The 17265-nt window shown below is 46.3% G+C and overlaps 1 protein-coding gene across 6 annotated transcripts in view; it reads left to right on the plus strand.

Moving 5' to 3' along the window:
• The window catches only part of LOC122932527 (NACHT, LRR and PYD domains-containing protein 12-like), a 343399-nt gene that overhangs the window by 305065 nt on the left and 21069 nt on the right, over nt 1-17265 (plus strand). For 5 of the 6 annotated variants that reach the window (XM_044286994.1, XM_044286995.1, XM_044286997.1 and 2 more), the window contains one exon: nt 4154-4324. The exons of the other annotated variant lie outside the window; for it this stretch is intronic. In XM_044286994.1, coding sequence (XP_044142929.1) covers nt 4154-4324 — 171 coding nt within the window. The remainder of the gene's footprint in view (nt 1-4153; nt 4325-17265) is intronic. 6 annotated transcript variants of the gene reach the window in all.

A 17265-nucleotide genomic window follows, 5' to 3' on the forward strand; every position in this document is an offset into this window, starting at 1 on the left:
TTAACTGCATACACTAATTAGTGTACTGATGAACACATAAAATGTTAAAATAAAATGATAAAATAGGAATTACTAGTATTGTATAATAAAACAACCAAAGTGGATATCTAATACAATGTATATGAGTATATTAGCGGCAATTTGGACACAATAATCTAATGCCTGTCATAGATATCACAATACAATACATGTCTAACCGCATTGGAGGCAAACCTAACAATGTTGATAACTCGGATGGTAAATATAGTATTGGACTCCTATATGGGGACAGCCCTATTCTCAATATGTAATCCCACATTAGGCACTCTCATAAAAAGCCAAATAGTTCCAGCTCTGAATTTAGGCCTGATGGTAGCAGGCTCCCAAATTCATATATTCGTCGGGATTCCCTTCTCGACATGTGTTTGATGAAATTGCCTCCTCTCCAGTGTTGATCCACCTTTTCCAGTGCCACAAAGACGAGGCCGGCCGGGTCACTATTGTGCACCTCCTTATAGTGTTTTGACAAGGAATGCTTGTCGTAGCCTTTCTTGATGTTAGATATATGTTCAGCCAGCCTCGTCTTTAGTAACCGTTTGGTTCTACCAATGTATTGTTTATTACAAGGGCACTGGACTAGGTAGATCACACCGGAGGAATTGCATGTGAGGCAATCCTTGATGTCCCAAACGAATGAATTTTGTGTAGAGGGGACTATGGTGATCTTACAGGGTTTATTGTTAATTCTACATGGAATGCACTTGCCGCATTTAAAAAACCCTTTCAGATCCATCCAAGTTCCTATCAATGACCTTTTTTTCTCTCTAGTTTTCACAGAGGGGGCTATTTTAATGCCAAGATTAGGTGCCCTAGTAAATATAACATTTGGGGATGTGCGTAGAAGGTGGCCTATCACCTTATCATTCAGTATATGGTGCCAATGTGTCTTCACTATTTTTTGTATTTTTCTATGGTCATCATTAAAGGGAAGGATGATCCTATTGTTCATCTCTTCACTTGTCCGAGATTTTTTCTTAATTTCAACCTGGTTATCGAAAAAGGTTTGTCTGTCTAGTTTTTTAACTCTTTCCAGGGCTTTTTCAACCACCTCATCCGGATATTCCTTCTCCCGGAACAGTTGTCGCATTCCAGCTGCCTCCTCCTCAAAACGTAGATCTTCCGTACAATTCCTCCTGATCCTCCGAAACTGGCCAGTGGGAATATTGTCAAGCCATCTTGGGAGGTGGCAGCTGGAATATTGGATGAAGCTATTTTTATTCGTCGGCTTAAAAAAGGTATTACAGACAAATCTGTTATTCTGTCTTCTGATTACCAGATCAAGGAATTCAGTTTCTTCCTTGATCATGGCATTAAATACCAGGTTCAGATGGTTCTCATTGATCTCTTTCAAGAAGAGATCAAGGGAGTCTCTTTCCCCCTTCCAGATGAACACCACATCATCGATGTAGCGACGCCATAGGGCCAGCTCCGCCCCCAGCCTGGGCCTAATGTGATGGTATTCCCATTCAGCCAAGAATAAATTGGCGTAGCTGGGGGCGAACCTGGTCATCCACTATGTGGATGACCAGGTTCGCCCCCACCAGAGCAGCCACCACCAATTTCTAATTTAGTATGGAATATAGCAGTGCTAAATTGAAATCTTCATGCGATTGTTTCGTATTATATTACTCGCATCGCAATTTGCGAAATTTCGTAAAATACACATATAGATTAGATTGTAATTTAGCTAATATGGAATATAGCAGTAAGTTGAAAACGCCACTGACTGGAGCAGCCAGGAAGCCAGGAATCCAAAGGACAGGTAAGAACAACTTTAGAGAAGTGGGAAAGAAAAAAATATAATAATAAAAAATAAAAAAATGAATATTCGAATTCGCGAATATATAGAACGATATTCTAAATATTCGCGAAATCTCGAAATTGCGATATTCGAGAAAAAAATTAGCAATTCGAATATTCGCGCTCAACACTAGTGAGGAGGTGGCAGCGCTCTCCTGAGCTCTGGTGGGTACAGCTGGGAGGTGCCAGGAGTCGGACCCCCACAGATCTCATATTAATGACGTGTCCTGGGGACATCAATATCCACTTCCTGGATAACCCCTTTACATTCTTCAGCAGACCCCTATATGATAACATAAAGGTTCTGATGATCCCTTTAACACATCAGTTGATGAAAACACAATCAGTAATGTCCTTTATGTCTGAGAAGAGCAGCGCTATCAGTAATACCTGCCCCCGCTGTATAACACATAATGGGAGCAGTGACCCCCTCCCCGGATAACACACAGGTAAGTGTTCCCGGACTGACCTCATCAGAACCTGCATTGTGCCTCCACATGGAGGAGGTGTCATATGTCCTGAGAGACATCTGGAGGGACAGGAAGGACACATCTGCTTCTATGGGGCGGATTATGGGTCTGAGCAACTCCCAGGTTATACAGAGCTGTAATATGTACATGAGCCCTTACCGCCATAGAGCGCTCATCTCTGCCTGTGCTACATTACAGCTGTATGGCGGTATTATTACTGATGACCCCGGCTGTAATTTACTCAGAATGGAGACGATTACTGCGCGTTATCAATAAGTAATAATCAATACCAGCAGAATCCAGAGAAACCCTGAATGTAGTGTAATGTCTACTAATAATCCATCCCCCAAATAACTGACTGAGCGAGGGCCACATGTGTCCTGTAGTAATGTGAGGAGGAGAACGGGGGCCACAGGTGCCACAATAGATGGTGGAGGAAGGAGAATGGAGGACACAGACTGAAGGCCACAATAGATGATGGAGAAAGGAGAATAGAGGCCAAAGGGACCACAATAGATGGTGGAGGAAGGAGAATGGAGGCCAAATGGACCACAATAGATGGCGAAGGAAGGAGAATGGAGGCCACAGACTGAAGGCAACAATAGATGGTGGAGAAAGGAGAATAGAGGCCAAAGGGACCACAATAGATGGTGGAGGAAGGAGAATGGAGGACACAGGGGCTAGAGACTGAAGGCAACAATAGATGGTGGAGGAAGGAGACTGAGGGCCACAATAGATGATGGAGGAAGGAGAATGGAGGCCACAAGGACCACAATAGATGGCGGAGGAAGGAGACTGGAGTCCACAGGGACCACAATAGATGGTGGAGAAAGGAGAATGGAGGCCACAGGGGCCACAAACTTTGGGCCACAATAGATGGAGGAAGGACAATGGGGTCACAGACTGAGGGCCACAATAGATGGAGGAAGGACAATGGGGCCACAGACTGAAGGCCACAATAGATGATGGAGGAAGGATAAGGGAGGCCACAGGGACCCCAACAGATGGTAAAGGAAGGAGAATGGAGGCCACAGGGACCAAAAAAGATGGTGGAGGAAGTAGAATGGAGGCCACAGGGACCCCAATAGATGGTGGAGGAAGGAGAATGGAGGCCACAGACTGAGGGCCACAATAGATGGTGGAGGAAGGAGAATGGAGGCCAGAGGGACCACAATAGATGTTGGAGGAAGGAGACTGAGGGCCTAAAATAGATGGTGAAGGAAGAAGAATGGAGGCTACAGACTGAAGGCCAGATAGAGGAAGGAGAAAGGAGGCAACAGGGACCACAATAGATGATGGAGCAAGGAGAATGAAGGCCACAAAGACCAAAATAGATAGCGGAGGAAGGAAAATGAAGGCCACAGGGACCACAATAGATGGTAGAAGAAGGAAAATGGAGGCCACAGATGGTGGAAGAAGGAGAATAGAGGACACAGGGGCTAAAGACTGAGGGCCACAATAGATGGTAGAGGAAGGAGAATGGGGGCCACAGGCTGAGGGCCACAGATGATGGAGGAAGGAGAGCTCTCAGCAGCTGATGACGCTGACACAAGTTCCTCCAGCTTTATGACTATTGTACATTCATGTGCTGCCATCATCACTGATTTATGACATGCCATAAAGTGAGGACACTCCTCAGGGGTTCTGGATTTCTAGGACATGGACATATCATACAGCTGCCGCCATTCCTGACATCCACCACACACAAGAGGCAGCTTCTAGTGATGACATTTATGGATTTTACTAACAGCCGGGGACATCTTCTCTCCACAGTCACAATCTACAGACTTTATACTGACGCTCTGTGGACGCCTCACCCACATCTCATCTTCTTATTCTTACAGATTGGGTTATAATGGTCTACCATACACTTCCTGCATCCAGTTGGCATCTGTAATAAGGAATAACCCGTCCCTGAAGATACTGGACCTGTCTCATAACCGTCTGTCTGGTCCTCACTTCAGTGACTTGATGGCGGCTCTGTCCAGTCCGGCCTGCAGGATAGAGGAATTACTGTGAGTATAAGAGATGTGTACAGGACGGAGACATGTGGGGCTCACGTTATACATGGAGCTTATTCTATTTTATGCTCCGCACCATTGTTATGTCTATGAGATAAACTGCTGACCGCTCCTTGATATGTGACGTCTACTAATGTCTGACTAATGCCCCAGGTCTAGTGGTGTCAGCGGCCACCGCCCCCCTTACCTGCACCCCTGATGTTGGCACAGTCTGTATAGAAGCGTCATCTGCAGCAGATTTATCATCTTCTCTCCACATCACTGAGATTTTCCCTTTTTCCCTGACTTCTAAGAACCATAAAGTTTTTACTTTTCCGTTCACGTTGCCGTCTGAGGGCTTCATGCGCTGCTGTATTTTGCGCTCCGTCTAGAGAAAAGTTCTATTCCTGTCCTCGGAATGGAGAAGAATAGGACGTTTTATGTTTTTCGAGACCACAGGACAGACTTCAGGGTGTGGGGGGCACACGGTGTAATGTCCGCACGTCTTGTGGCCCCGATGAGATTAATGGGTCTACATCAGATCCGCAGATCGGCTGCAGACGGAGACTCCGGTCGTGTGCATGAGGCGCAAGATGGAGGCTTAATGGCTCCATTTAATTTACCAGAACTTGTACTGAAAACACCGGAAAACATTCTTTTGGGGCTACAATTCCTCCATTTTTTGAGTTTTTTTTACGGTGTTGCCAGTGCGCCAAAACTGACCTGACGCCCCTATCCTGAGGATCGGTACAATTACAGCGATACCACATTTATATGGTTTATTTTATATTTTACTATTTTTAAAGTAATAAAAACCTTTGATAAATCTGAATGTCCTTCCCGGCCGTATCCGGACCCCATGACCGCTTTCTATCTCCATCTACAGGGCGGAGGCTGGTTTTTGCCGGGCGAGCTGTAGTTTTTATTGCTGCCATTTTGGGTCAAAAATAACTTTTTGATCTTTTTATTTTCTTATTATTTTCAGGGGGTGAAGTGACCAAAAACCAGCGATCGCCGTGCGGGACAATCACTTGTACATTTTAATAGTTCGGACATTTTCGGATGCGGTGACACCATTTATGTTTATTTTTTATTCTTTATTCTTAGATGTAAAATCGGGAAAGGGGGATTAGAATTTGTATTTTTTAGTTTTTTTTTCTCTTTTAACTGTAATAGTAACTGTAATGCACTTTCTATGCAGTGGATGAGAACAGACAGAACGCGATGGCGCCTGCGGTTTATATGGCGACTATATGGAGTTCTGTATGTCTCCGTTCCTGCACTGACCCGCGGGGTGCGGACAGACAAGGGTATATGAGGAAACACAGGGAAATCTATGGACACGTGAGCGGTCCACGGAGGACACGGACAGATCACTGGCGTGTTAATCAGCCCGTACGGGGTCAGAACTCAGCCGCACTTCAGAAATGTTTTACATGTTTTATTAGTCACTAAAAAAAAACAAAAAAAAACGCAGCGACATCAGCAGGTGACAGAGCAGATTTTGTCCGTTTTCAGCCGCGTTTCTTTCTGGACATCTGTGAAATGTTTTCCTCTATAGTGAAAGATGTAAAACCGCCAGATCTCCAGCACGCCGCGCTGCTGAAAAGAGGCAGAAAAAAAACACATAATTAGAAAAACTCCAGGAATAAAACTCTCTGTCTGATACTTTCCATAGACCTTTACTGCAAAAATCACCAAATCTCAGAAATCACCAGTAAAAGCTGTGTGTGACCGCGGCCTCTGGAGGGCGCTGCAGATTGCAGTTTGTGGCCGCCTGTGATCTCACCTCGTATGTATCGGCATGTAAAGCTGGAGGCTTCAGCAGCATTCTGCGCGCTGTCTGCCTGCCACGTGTCACAGTATAAAGCCGCACATCACAGCCTACATTGTGACACGTCTATAACCACACGTGACATCATCCCATATCGGGCTCCAGTAGAGAACGCTTCTCTTCATCTGTATTACTATTAGTGCCCCAGCATTTCCTCTATTAGGCTGGTCCTGAAGGGGTTAACGCATCTGATGTGCCACACTGTGATGTGGCATGACGAGTGCAGTATGTGGCGGTACTTTATATTGTAGTATAGGTATAATATACGGCTCAGACAGGTGACAGGGCTCTCAGTGAGATGATATCTCCTGCTACATGAGTCTGTGTGCGCCACCTAGTGGCTGTCAGGTGACCTGTGGCTGCCGAGGGTTTCCCTGACATTTCCTGATATTGTATTGATATAATGAGAAACTGGAGACCTTCACACGAGGGTGGACACATCCATCTATTAGTATTACATGAGCAGCGAGTCATGTGACCACAGTATGGCGGTATTATCATCTGCACAACATATAGGATTATATGTCATATACAGGATTTTCCCTTTATAAGACGCACCCCAGGTTTAGACAACGGAAAATAAGAAAACGTATTTTCTAGATCCACGATGAAGGGAATGTGGTTTAGTGAAGTGGAGGCCTCGAGGTCCGGAACTTCAGGTGTAACAACCAGCGATGGTGCATGTGGTCCCCTCATTAATGTACCTCCAAATAAATGTGTCTCCTGTCACTGCTCTGTGGGGTCCGGCCACGCTGCTTCCCTTTCGTCCTAACCAGCAGCACAAGTGGGGGATTTGCCCCTGTGAAGCTGGTCAGGACAGGCGGAATTTTTATTGAACAAATATCTCTGCCAAGTATCATTAATTAATTGATGCCCCCCCTATATAACCCGCCCCCTGTCTGGACGGGGTTGCTGTTTTTTCTGTCCTGTGGACTGGAAAATGGACAGGATAAACTCCCTTCAGTTCTCCCCTTGTAGGGTTTAGTGTATTAGTTTGTTTTACAGGTCCGCTGCCGGCCGCTGCAGACGATGGATCCGGCAGGATAATGAGGACCGTTCGCTTCAGACGTCTTCTCTTTCCCTTTCCCTCTTTTCCCTCCCCCTCCGGTGCTTATAGCCTTGCCATGCGCTTTCGGACGCTAGTGCAGCATGCGCTCTTACTCTGCCTCCCTCTGCCATTCTCGTAATACCGGAAGTGCGTCTTTTGCATCACTTCTGGTCTCGGACGCCGTTCGTGTGCTCCGATAATAATAAAACAAGAGGCTGAGTCCACTGGGGTTTTTACCCTCAGCGGCACAGAATATTACACTGGGGGCACCCTTAGTTTGATAAAAATCAAACAGATTGTCAGTTACCTCCGAGGGCTGGGGGGAGGGTGGGGGCGTGGGCGTGTCCTACCGCCTTATTTAAACCTCCAGGTGCTAGAGCTCAGAGTTGCACTCAGTCTTGTGTGCAACTGACGTGTGGATCGAGTAGTGTTTATCTCTCTCCAGCTGTCAAGGACGGTGTACAGGAAACAAGACAAAGCAACATGCATATATGACTCACTGGATCCAAAGCTACGGAACCAAAAGGGAGACCCCTGCACAAGACCTGAGACTTTCCCTGGCTGCTCAGCCTATGCAAAGATCCCAAAGGTGGATGGTTGCATATCCACGTACCTCGACTATATAACCCCTGAATACCTTACAATAGTGAGGGGACACGACCACCGGCTCCCTACTCCAGACACGGAGGGAGTCAGGGTCACCTGGGATCCAGCAAACAGAAAATAACAGATAAATGTACAGCACTTAACTTTGTAACAGACTGGGAAACAGGATCAGCATGCACACACACTCCAGGAAGAAGTATAAGCCGCCCAGTAATGCAGTATGGGGCGGAATTTTAAGGGATGCAATCAGTCCAACTACATGACAGCTGAGAGAGGCTAACGAGATGAGGAACTGAATACCACAACAAAGAAAACTCAAGGAGGAGGTTCTGAAAGGCCTCTGTCAGAGCTTCTCAGCTGTCTGGTTGTGACACCAGCATGTCGACCAATCCAGATCCCTCTATGCCCTCTCTTGGTAAGGTGGAGGTCATTTTTAGTCGTAAAGCGAGGTGAATTGCACCTATATTAACTGTATTATTATTATCATTCCTAGGGAAGTCTACGCACAAGCAGAGACATCTGGCTTGTTCTAACTGTAGCACCCCCTTACCTGATGGATATCAATTTCCACCGCTGTCCAGGTTGTCGACCCAGACCTGTGAATCCAGAACCTACTATGGTGGAGATGTTCTCCTGGATAAAAGAATTCATGGACACCTCCGTCGCGCAAATAAAAGGCGCGGTTTCTAATAAGAGACCTAGAGAGGCCTCTCCGGAGCCAGTCCCCATGTTAGAAGTCGTCTCCTTAGAAGATAATTCTTCCTCTGAAGATGAGGACGCGCCATTTATTTTCCAGGCCGAAAAAACCCAGAGCATGGGGAAGCTCCACAATCCACCTCTAGGGGGCCCAGGACCTTCAAAGTGCACGAGTCTTTGAAAAAACTGATGGCCTTAGAATGGAAACACCCGGAAAAAGGTCCGGTCCTGACTAAAAGATGTCTAAAAGATTTAAATTAATGTTTCTCCTGCAGGAGGAAGATTCGCAGGGTTGGTTTCCGCCTCCTAAAGTAGATATGGCAATATCTAAGCTCTCCAGGAGAACTTTAGTTCCCTCTGATGATGGAAGTAATTTAAAAGTCCCCCTAGACAGACGAGCAGAATGCCTCTGTGGCTATCGCCGGCAGTGAAGTCTCAAATTTCGTCCGCGCCCGCACACTCAGAATCCAGTCTGATCTGGATTCAGGGGTTGCCAGAGACGATATCCTAGACCAGTTCAAGACCCTTTTGTTAGGGATAGATTTTTTGGCTGACGCATCCCAGCAGCAGCTAAAATTAGCTGCAAAATCTATGCACTTTCTTCGGCCAGCAGGCGTCCCCTGTGGCTGAAGCCATGGGTAGCAGACAACACGTCAAAATTCAACCTCTGCTCCCTTCCCTATGAGCCAGGCAGGCTATTCGGTTCGGAGCTGGATCGCTTAATGGAGGACCTTGCTGATAAAAAGGGGAAGTCCCTTCCTCAGCAGTCCTTTCGGGGTCGAGGAAGAAGTAAACCAGCAAGGTTCCAGAGGGGAGACAGGACCCAGAGGCGCCCTGAAGGAAATAAAAGAGGTAGAGGCCGCGGTCGTAGAAACCACAGGGCTGAACCATGACTCTCAGCAGCCCGACGGCTTCCCGTCCCCACCCGCTGTTCCAGCCCCAAACCCTCAGTTCATTCCTCCAGTTAGAGGTCGTTTAAGTTTATTTCAAGTTTTTGGGAATAAAAAAATTCCAGACCCATGGGTGTTAGAAGTCAGAACATCAGGGTACAAGATCGACTTTATTTTCCCTACCTCAGGAGAGGTTCATCCTGACGAGGGTTTTGACTCCCCCCAGGCAGTTAGTCCTGGAGGATTCGGTACGGCAGTACGTACAAAAGGGGGCACTGGAAGAAGTTCCTCCGCGCGAGCAAGGTCGAGGAGTTTATTCTCCCATATTTCTGGTCCCAAAGCCAACAGGGGATTGGCCTATGATCATCGACCTACGCTATTTAAACCATTTTATCAGAAAGAAGCGTTTCCGGATGGAAACCATTCGTTCAGTTATAAACATCCTGAACCCAGGAGATATGATGGTGACGATAGATCTGAAGGATGCTTACCTTCATGTTCCCATCTATTCAGTGCACAATAAATACCTCAGAGTTGCGGTGACCATAGGCGGTGTAGTGAAGCACTACCAATTTGCTGTGTTGCACTTCGGCATCTCCTCTGCCCCGTACACCTTTACAAAGGTGGCGGCTCCTGTTGTCGCGCATTTAAGGCTTCTAGAGTTAGAAGTCGTCCCCTATTTAGACGACTGGCTGCTAAAAGCCACCTCCTCAGTCGTCCTGCAGACTCACCTGCAGCAAGCTCTCCACACTCTGCAGACTCTAGGTTGGCTTATAAACTGGGACAAGTCACACTTGATCCCATCCACCACGAGAACATTCCTAGGGTTTGTGATCGACTCACAGCAGATGATCCTGTCCCTGTCGCCACAGAGGAAAGACAGAGTAATAAAGGCGGCAGAGTTTCTACTTCCACCCAGACGGGTGTCTATCAGGGTTCTCATGAGGATGTTAGGCCACATGTCAGCATCTGCAGAGGGGTGGCCTTATGGCATCTACGCAAGCCAAAGGATTTGGACCGGATGCACTCCCTGTCTGTAAAAGCCCGTTCTTCACTCAGGTGGTGGAGGAACCTAATAGATGGGAGGTCCTTGATCCAACCGCGTTGGTTTACGTTGACCACAGACGCCTCCCTTCTAGGTTGGGGAGCCCATCTGGAGGACTATACAGTACAAGGTACCTGGAGTCCTCAGGAGAGACGCCTCTCTTCCAATTTGAGGGAGTTGAGAGCGGTCAGACTAGCCCTCAATCATTTTGCTCCTCTCATCCGCAGTCAGGCGGTGAGAGTCCGGACCGACAACACAACAGTAGTGGCTTACCTAAACAGACAGGGAGGAACGAGATCCCAGACTCTCCTGAGGGAGGTGGGACTAATTCTCGCTTGGCCAGAGACCAACCTATCCCACTTAATGGCAGTTCATATCAGAGGAGACCTCAATGTAGTGGCAGATCGCCTAAGTCGGGGCCTTCCCATTCCAGGGGAATGGTCATTGAACGAGAACATCTTTTCCAGGATTGTCCAGCGTTGGGGTATTCCGGAGATCGATCTGATGGCAACTCGATTGAACAGCAAGGTGAACAGGTTCTGCTCCCTTTACAAGGAGGACAACCCTGTAGCGATAGACGCTCTGTCCATAACTTGGAGGTTCAGGCTGGCTTATGTGTTCCCTCCAATTTCCATGATACCAAGGGTATTGATGAAGATCAAACAAGACCAGACCTCAGTGATAGCCATCATACCATTCTGGCCAAAGAGGTCTTGGTTCACCCAGCTCATGCAGATGAGCCAGGGCACATATTGGAGACTTTCCCTAATACAGGACCTAGTGTATCAGGACACAGGTCCCTGTCTAGATCTGAGGAGGCTCAGTCTGACAGCCTGGAGATTGACAGGTCCCTTCTAGACGCTAGAGGGTTATCTGTGGAGGTCTTGAGAACAATCTCGCACTCCCGGGCGGAGTCCACAAACAGAAAATACTCCAGGATATATAAGATTTTCATTCTATGGTGTTCTGAGAGAGAGGTAGTTCCCTCAGATCCTCCTCTCTCTGCGATCTTACAGTTCCTTCAGGATGGTCTAGACAAGGGTCTAAGCCCAGCTACGCTCAGAGCTCACGTCTCTGCTTTGTCGGCATGTATTGGTAGGCCGATTTCTCAAGACCACCTAATCAGGAGGTTCCTTAAAGGAGCTCAGAGACTTAAACCTAGCATCCTGAGACCGACCCCTGAGTGGGATCTAGCAATAGTGCTAAAAGGGTTGTGTGTTCCCCCCTTTGAGCCATTAGAGGAGGTAGACTTGAGATTCCTATCTCTCAAAGTCACCTTTCTATTAGCCATTACCTCGGCTAAAAGAATTGGGGAACTTCAAGCTCTAGGAGCGGCAGAGCCATACCTAACTTTCCTCCAGGACAGGGTCCTGTTGAGGTTCCTGCCAACCTTTCTGCCGAAGGTGCCTTCACTGCAAATATTAACCAGACGATAACATTACCAAAGTTTTCTCCTGCTCCAACGTCTCCAGAGGAGGAAAAGTTACTCACCCTGGACATTCTAAGGGTTCTAAAAATATATTTGCACAGAACAGCGGACTTCAGAAGATCTGAGAATCTCCTTCTAGCCTACTCAGGGAAAAACAGAGGGCTTAAAGCCTCCAAGCCCACTTTGAGTAGGTGGATCAAGGACACTATCTGTTTGACATTTCTATCACAAAATCTGTCACCACCGTCATTTGTATCTGCCCATTCGACCAGGGCAGTATCCATGTTGTATGCTGAAAGGATAATTAATTCCTTTAGACCAGATTTGCGCTGCCGCCTCTTGGAGTTCCCAGAAAACGTTTATATCTCACTACCGTATAGATTCAAGGCGAGCAGAAGGAGCTGCCTTTGGACACTCTGTTCTAAGTGCTGCGCTCCCTTAGACTGAGAGAAATTATTGTTGGCATATATGTTCACACGTAGATTATTGCCCTCCCAGATTTGTGTAAAGTCCTTGCTACTTCCCCACTTGTGCTGCTGGTTAGGACGAAAGGGAAGCGTCAATTTTGACGTAAATTTGTTTTCCCTTTGTCCTAACAGCAGCACACAAATTTCCCACCCTTTGGGTTGTGTGGATTACTTAAAGAAAGCAACCCCGTCCAGACAGGGGGCGGGTTATATAGGGGTGGCATTAATTAATGAATTAATGATACTTGGCAGAGATTTTGGTTCAATAAAAATTCCGCCTGTCCTGACCAGCTTCACAGGGGCAAATCCCCCACTTGTGCTGCTGTTAGGACTAAGGAAAAACAAATTTACGTCAAAATTGACGCTTCTCCTGCTAGGTTATTTTTAAGTATTTGTGTGCGAGACACAGTTCTGGTACACACACAGCTCTGCCATACACAGACAGCACTGCCATACACACATACAGCTCTGCCATACACACATACAGCTCTGCCATACACACATACAGCTCTGCTATACACAGACAGCACTGCCATACTAACTAAACACTGCCATACAAACATACAGATCTGCTATACACACTCAGCACTGCCATACACACATACAGATCTGCTATACACACTCAGCACTGCTATACACAGACAGCACTGCTATACACACAGAGATCTGCTATACACACTCAGCACTGCCATACACACATACAGATCTGCTATACACACTCAGCACTGCCATACACACATACAGATCTGCTATACACATTCAGCACTGCCATACACACATACAGATCTATTATACACACATACAGATCTGCTATACACACATACAGCTCTGCTATACACACAGCACTGTCATACACACATACAGATCTGCTATACACACTCAGCACTGCCATACACACATACAGATCTGCTATACACACTCAGCACTGCCATACACACATACAGATCTGCTATACACACTCAGCACTGCCATACACATATACAGATCTGCTATACAAACTCAGCACTGCCATACACACATACAGATCTGCTATACACACATACAGATCTGTTATACACACATACAGCTTTTCTATACACACTCAGCACTGCTATACACACATACAGAAATGCTACACATACACACTTAGCATCTTTACTGAAAACTCACATCTCCCTACACCAGTGTCGGCTGTACAGTCTTCCTGCTCTGGCTCCTCCTATTGATGACATCATCAAAGGTCCTTAAAGGATAACTGTCACACTTAGACCCTAATTTCAATTTTCATATATGTAGTTACTAATAACATGATATTCCAGAATCAGTTACTATTAGACTGACTGACCCCATATTTAATAAGATTCAGCCCTTAGCAACCAGTCTGCATAAAACTGCAATCTCACTAGTCAGTTAAGATGGCTGCCACTGCCCTCCCCCTGAGGCTAATCCCGCCTGCCCTTACTAGCCAGTAACAATAGCCCCCCAAAAGTGTCGATAACCAGAGCCCTCCCCCCTAAAGGGTTAATCTCCTGCAGCACAAAGGGGTCCTCTTACCACACGTTGCTTTCATTTATACACTGAGCAGACGGCAGATCTCCCTTCCCTGGTCTGCGCTGCTCCAACTCTGCATCCTCCAGCTCTGCTGAGTGTGGGAGCGTCTGCCAAGCGCAGGGACAGGGAGAAGTGCACACAGCCCAGGCACTGGTATCAGCTGCTGGGGAGGACCTGGCTTTAACCATTTACTTACAGTCCCTGGCTGTCAGGAATCTGACCTTGCACGCAGCGTCCTCCGTCCTTCTACACATAGACGGACCATGCCTAGCAACAGAGATGGATCGTGCCTAGCAACCCTATTTCAAGCACAGGTAAAAGTAGGCAGTACAGGGAATAAAACTGTGGAATTAAGGGGTAATTGAATACACAGTGAAAAGTTGAAATAGAGCCACCAAGGTGATATTAATCACCACAATCCAATACTAAAAAAATACAACAGTTATACTTTAAGCTGTAGTCTTCATCTCCTTTCAGTACAGTGTAGGACCTTCCTCTCCCGTGCACTGAACGGATGGTTCTCCTGCCTGACGGCTCGCTCACTGATCAGGCAGATCTGTATGTGCGCTCTGCCTGATCACTAATGAAGCAGTCAGGGTCTGGCCGTGCTGGATCTCCCTGACTGCTGTTTATAAGACACTTTTAGCAAGATCTTTTCTTACTAAAAGGGCGTCTTATAAATTGTCAAATACGGTAAGTCTGATTTTCAGTGATGTGGTCCCGGTCATAGGAGAGAACTGCTGAAAAGTATCTGCATTGTAAATGTCTTCTCTGGGACTTTGATATTGATGGCCTGTCCTCAGGAACAATATCTGACTGGTGGGGGCCCCGACACCCTGCCTATCAGGTGCTTAAAGAGGCAGCGGCGCTGGGTGAGCACTTAGGCGACAATTTATTAAGACCGGCGTTTTCCACACCTTAATAAAGCGCTACACAAAAATTTAGACTATCACATCCAAAGTCACAGGTGCACATCCATAAAGCTAGCATGCCGGCAGCTCACCCTAACAGGCGTAGGTTAGGCTGGGTTCACACGGGCGTGACGGATTTGTTCAGGATGCGTCCCGGGTGTACTGCGGCAAATGTGTATTGCACGCGTGTGATAAAAAACTGAATGTGGTACCCAGACCCGAACTTCTTCACTGAAGTTCAGGTTTGGGTTCGGTGGTGTGTACAGTCGCGGCCAAAAGCTTTGAGAATTACATAAGTATTGGAAAGTTGCTGCTTAAGTTTTTATAATAGCAATTTGCATCTACTCCAGAATGTTATGAAGAGTGATCAGATGAATTGCATAGTCTTTCTTTGCCATGAAAATTAACCTAATCCCCCAAAAAACTTTCCACTGCATTTCATTGCTGTCATTAAAGGACCTGCTGAGATCATTTCAGTAATCGTCTTGTTAACTCAGGTGAGAATGTTGACGAGCACAAGGCTGGAGATCATTATGTCAGGCTGATTGGGTTAAAATGGCAGACTTGACATGTTAAAAGGAGGGTGATGCTTGAAATCATTGTTCTTCCATTGTTAACCATGGTGACCTGCAAAGAAACGCGTGCCATCATTGCGTTGCATAAAAATGGCTTCATAGGCAAGGATATTGTGGCTACTCAGATTGCACCTCAATCAACAATTTATAGGATCATCAAGAACTTCAAGGAAAGAGGTTCAATTCTTGTTAAGAAGGCTTCAGGGCATCCAAGAAAGTCGCAAGGATAGTCTCCTAAAGACGCCAGGATCGTCTCCTAAAGAGGATTCAGCTGTGGGATCGTAGTGCCACCAGTGCAGAGCTTGCTCAGGAATGGTAGCAGGCAGGTGTGAGAGCATCTGCTCGCACAGTGAGGCGAAGACTTTTGGAAGATGGCCTGGTGTCAAGAAGGGCAGCAAAGAAGCCACTTCTCTCCAAAAAAAACATTAGGGACAGATTGATCTTCTGCAGAAAGTATGGTGAATGGACTGCTGAGGACTGGGGCAAAGTCATATTCTCCGATGAAGCCTCTTTCTGATTGTTTGGGGCATCTGTAAAAAGGCTTGTCCGGAGAAGAAAAGGTGAGCTCTACCATCAGTCCTGTGTCATGCCAACAGTAAAGCATCCTGAGACCATTCATGTGTGGGGTTGCTTCTCATCCAAGGGAGTGGGCTCACTCACAATTTTGCCCAAAAACACAGCCATGAATAAAGAATGGCACCAAAACACCCTCCAACAGCAACTTCTTTCAACAATCCAACAGTTTGGTGAAGAACAATGCATTTTCCAACACGATGGAGCACCGGGCCATAAGGCAAAAGTGATAACTAAGTGGCTCGGGGACCAAAACGTTGACATTTTGGGTCCATGGCCTGGAAACTCCCCAGATCTTAATCCCATTGAGAACTTGTGGTCAATCCTCAAGAGGCGGGTGGACAAACAAAAACCCACTAATTCTGACAAAGTCCAAGAAGGGATTATGAAAGAATGGGTTGCTATCAGTCAGGAATTGGCCCAGAAGTTGATTGAGAGCATGCCCAGTCGAATTGCAGAGGTCCTGAAAAAGAAGGGCCAACACTGCAAATACTGACTCTTTGCATAAATGTCATGTAATTGTCGATAAAAACCTTTGAAACGTATGAAGTGCGTGTAATTATATTTCACTACATCACAGAAACAACTGAAACAAATATCTAAAAGCAGTTTAGCAGCAAACTTTGTGAAAACTAATATTTGTGTCATTATCAAAACTTTTGGCCACGACTGTAGATATAATTATTTTACCTTATAACATGGTTATAAGAGAAAATAATAGCATTCTTTAATACAGAATGCTTAGTAGAAGGTCAATTGACGGTTAAAAGGTAAATAAAAAAATTAACTCACCTCCTACAATTGATCGCCGGTGTCCTGTTCTTTCTTCAGGACCTGTCAAAGGACCTGTGGTGACGTCACTGAGATCATCACATGGTCCATCACCACGGTGATGGACCATGTGATTGTACCATGTGATGTGACGTTACCACAGGTCCTTTAGCCGGCAGCTCATGATTAAAGAAGTAAGAAGAGATCGGCAACTACGCGATCAAGAGGAGGAGGTGAGTTAATTTTTTATTTTATTTTTTAACCCTCAATTGACCTTCTACTAAGCATTCTGTATTAAAAAATGCTATTATTTTCCCTTATAACCATGTCATAAGGGAAAATAATACAGTGAATAGACATCTTAGCAACCATGCGTGAAAATCGCACCGCATCCGCACTTGCTTGCGGATGCTTGCGATTTTCACTCAGCCCCATTCACGTCTAAGGGGCCTGCGTTGCGTGCAGTGGCGGATTACAATAGGGACGTTCGGATTACGGGAGCGCATAGCTCCCTGTCCCGTCGCCGATCACCGTCATAGGCTTCAGGCCGCATAGGCCTGAGGCCTATGCGGTAGTGAAAT

Source organism: Bufo gargarizans, chromosome 3, assembly GCF_014858855.1.
Source record: "Bufo gargarizans isolate SCDJY-AF-19 chromosome 3, ASM1485885v1, whole genome shotgun sequence".
Taxonomy (NCBI): Eukaryota; Metazoa; Chordata; class Amphibia; order Anura; family Bufonidae; genus Bufo; species Bufo gargarizans.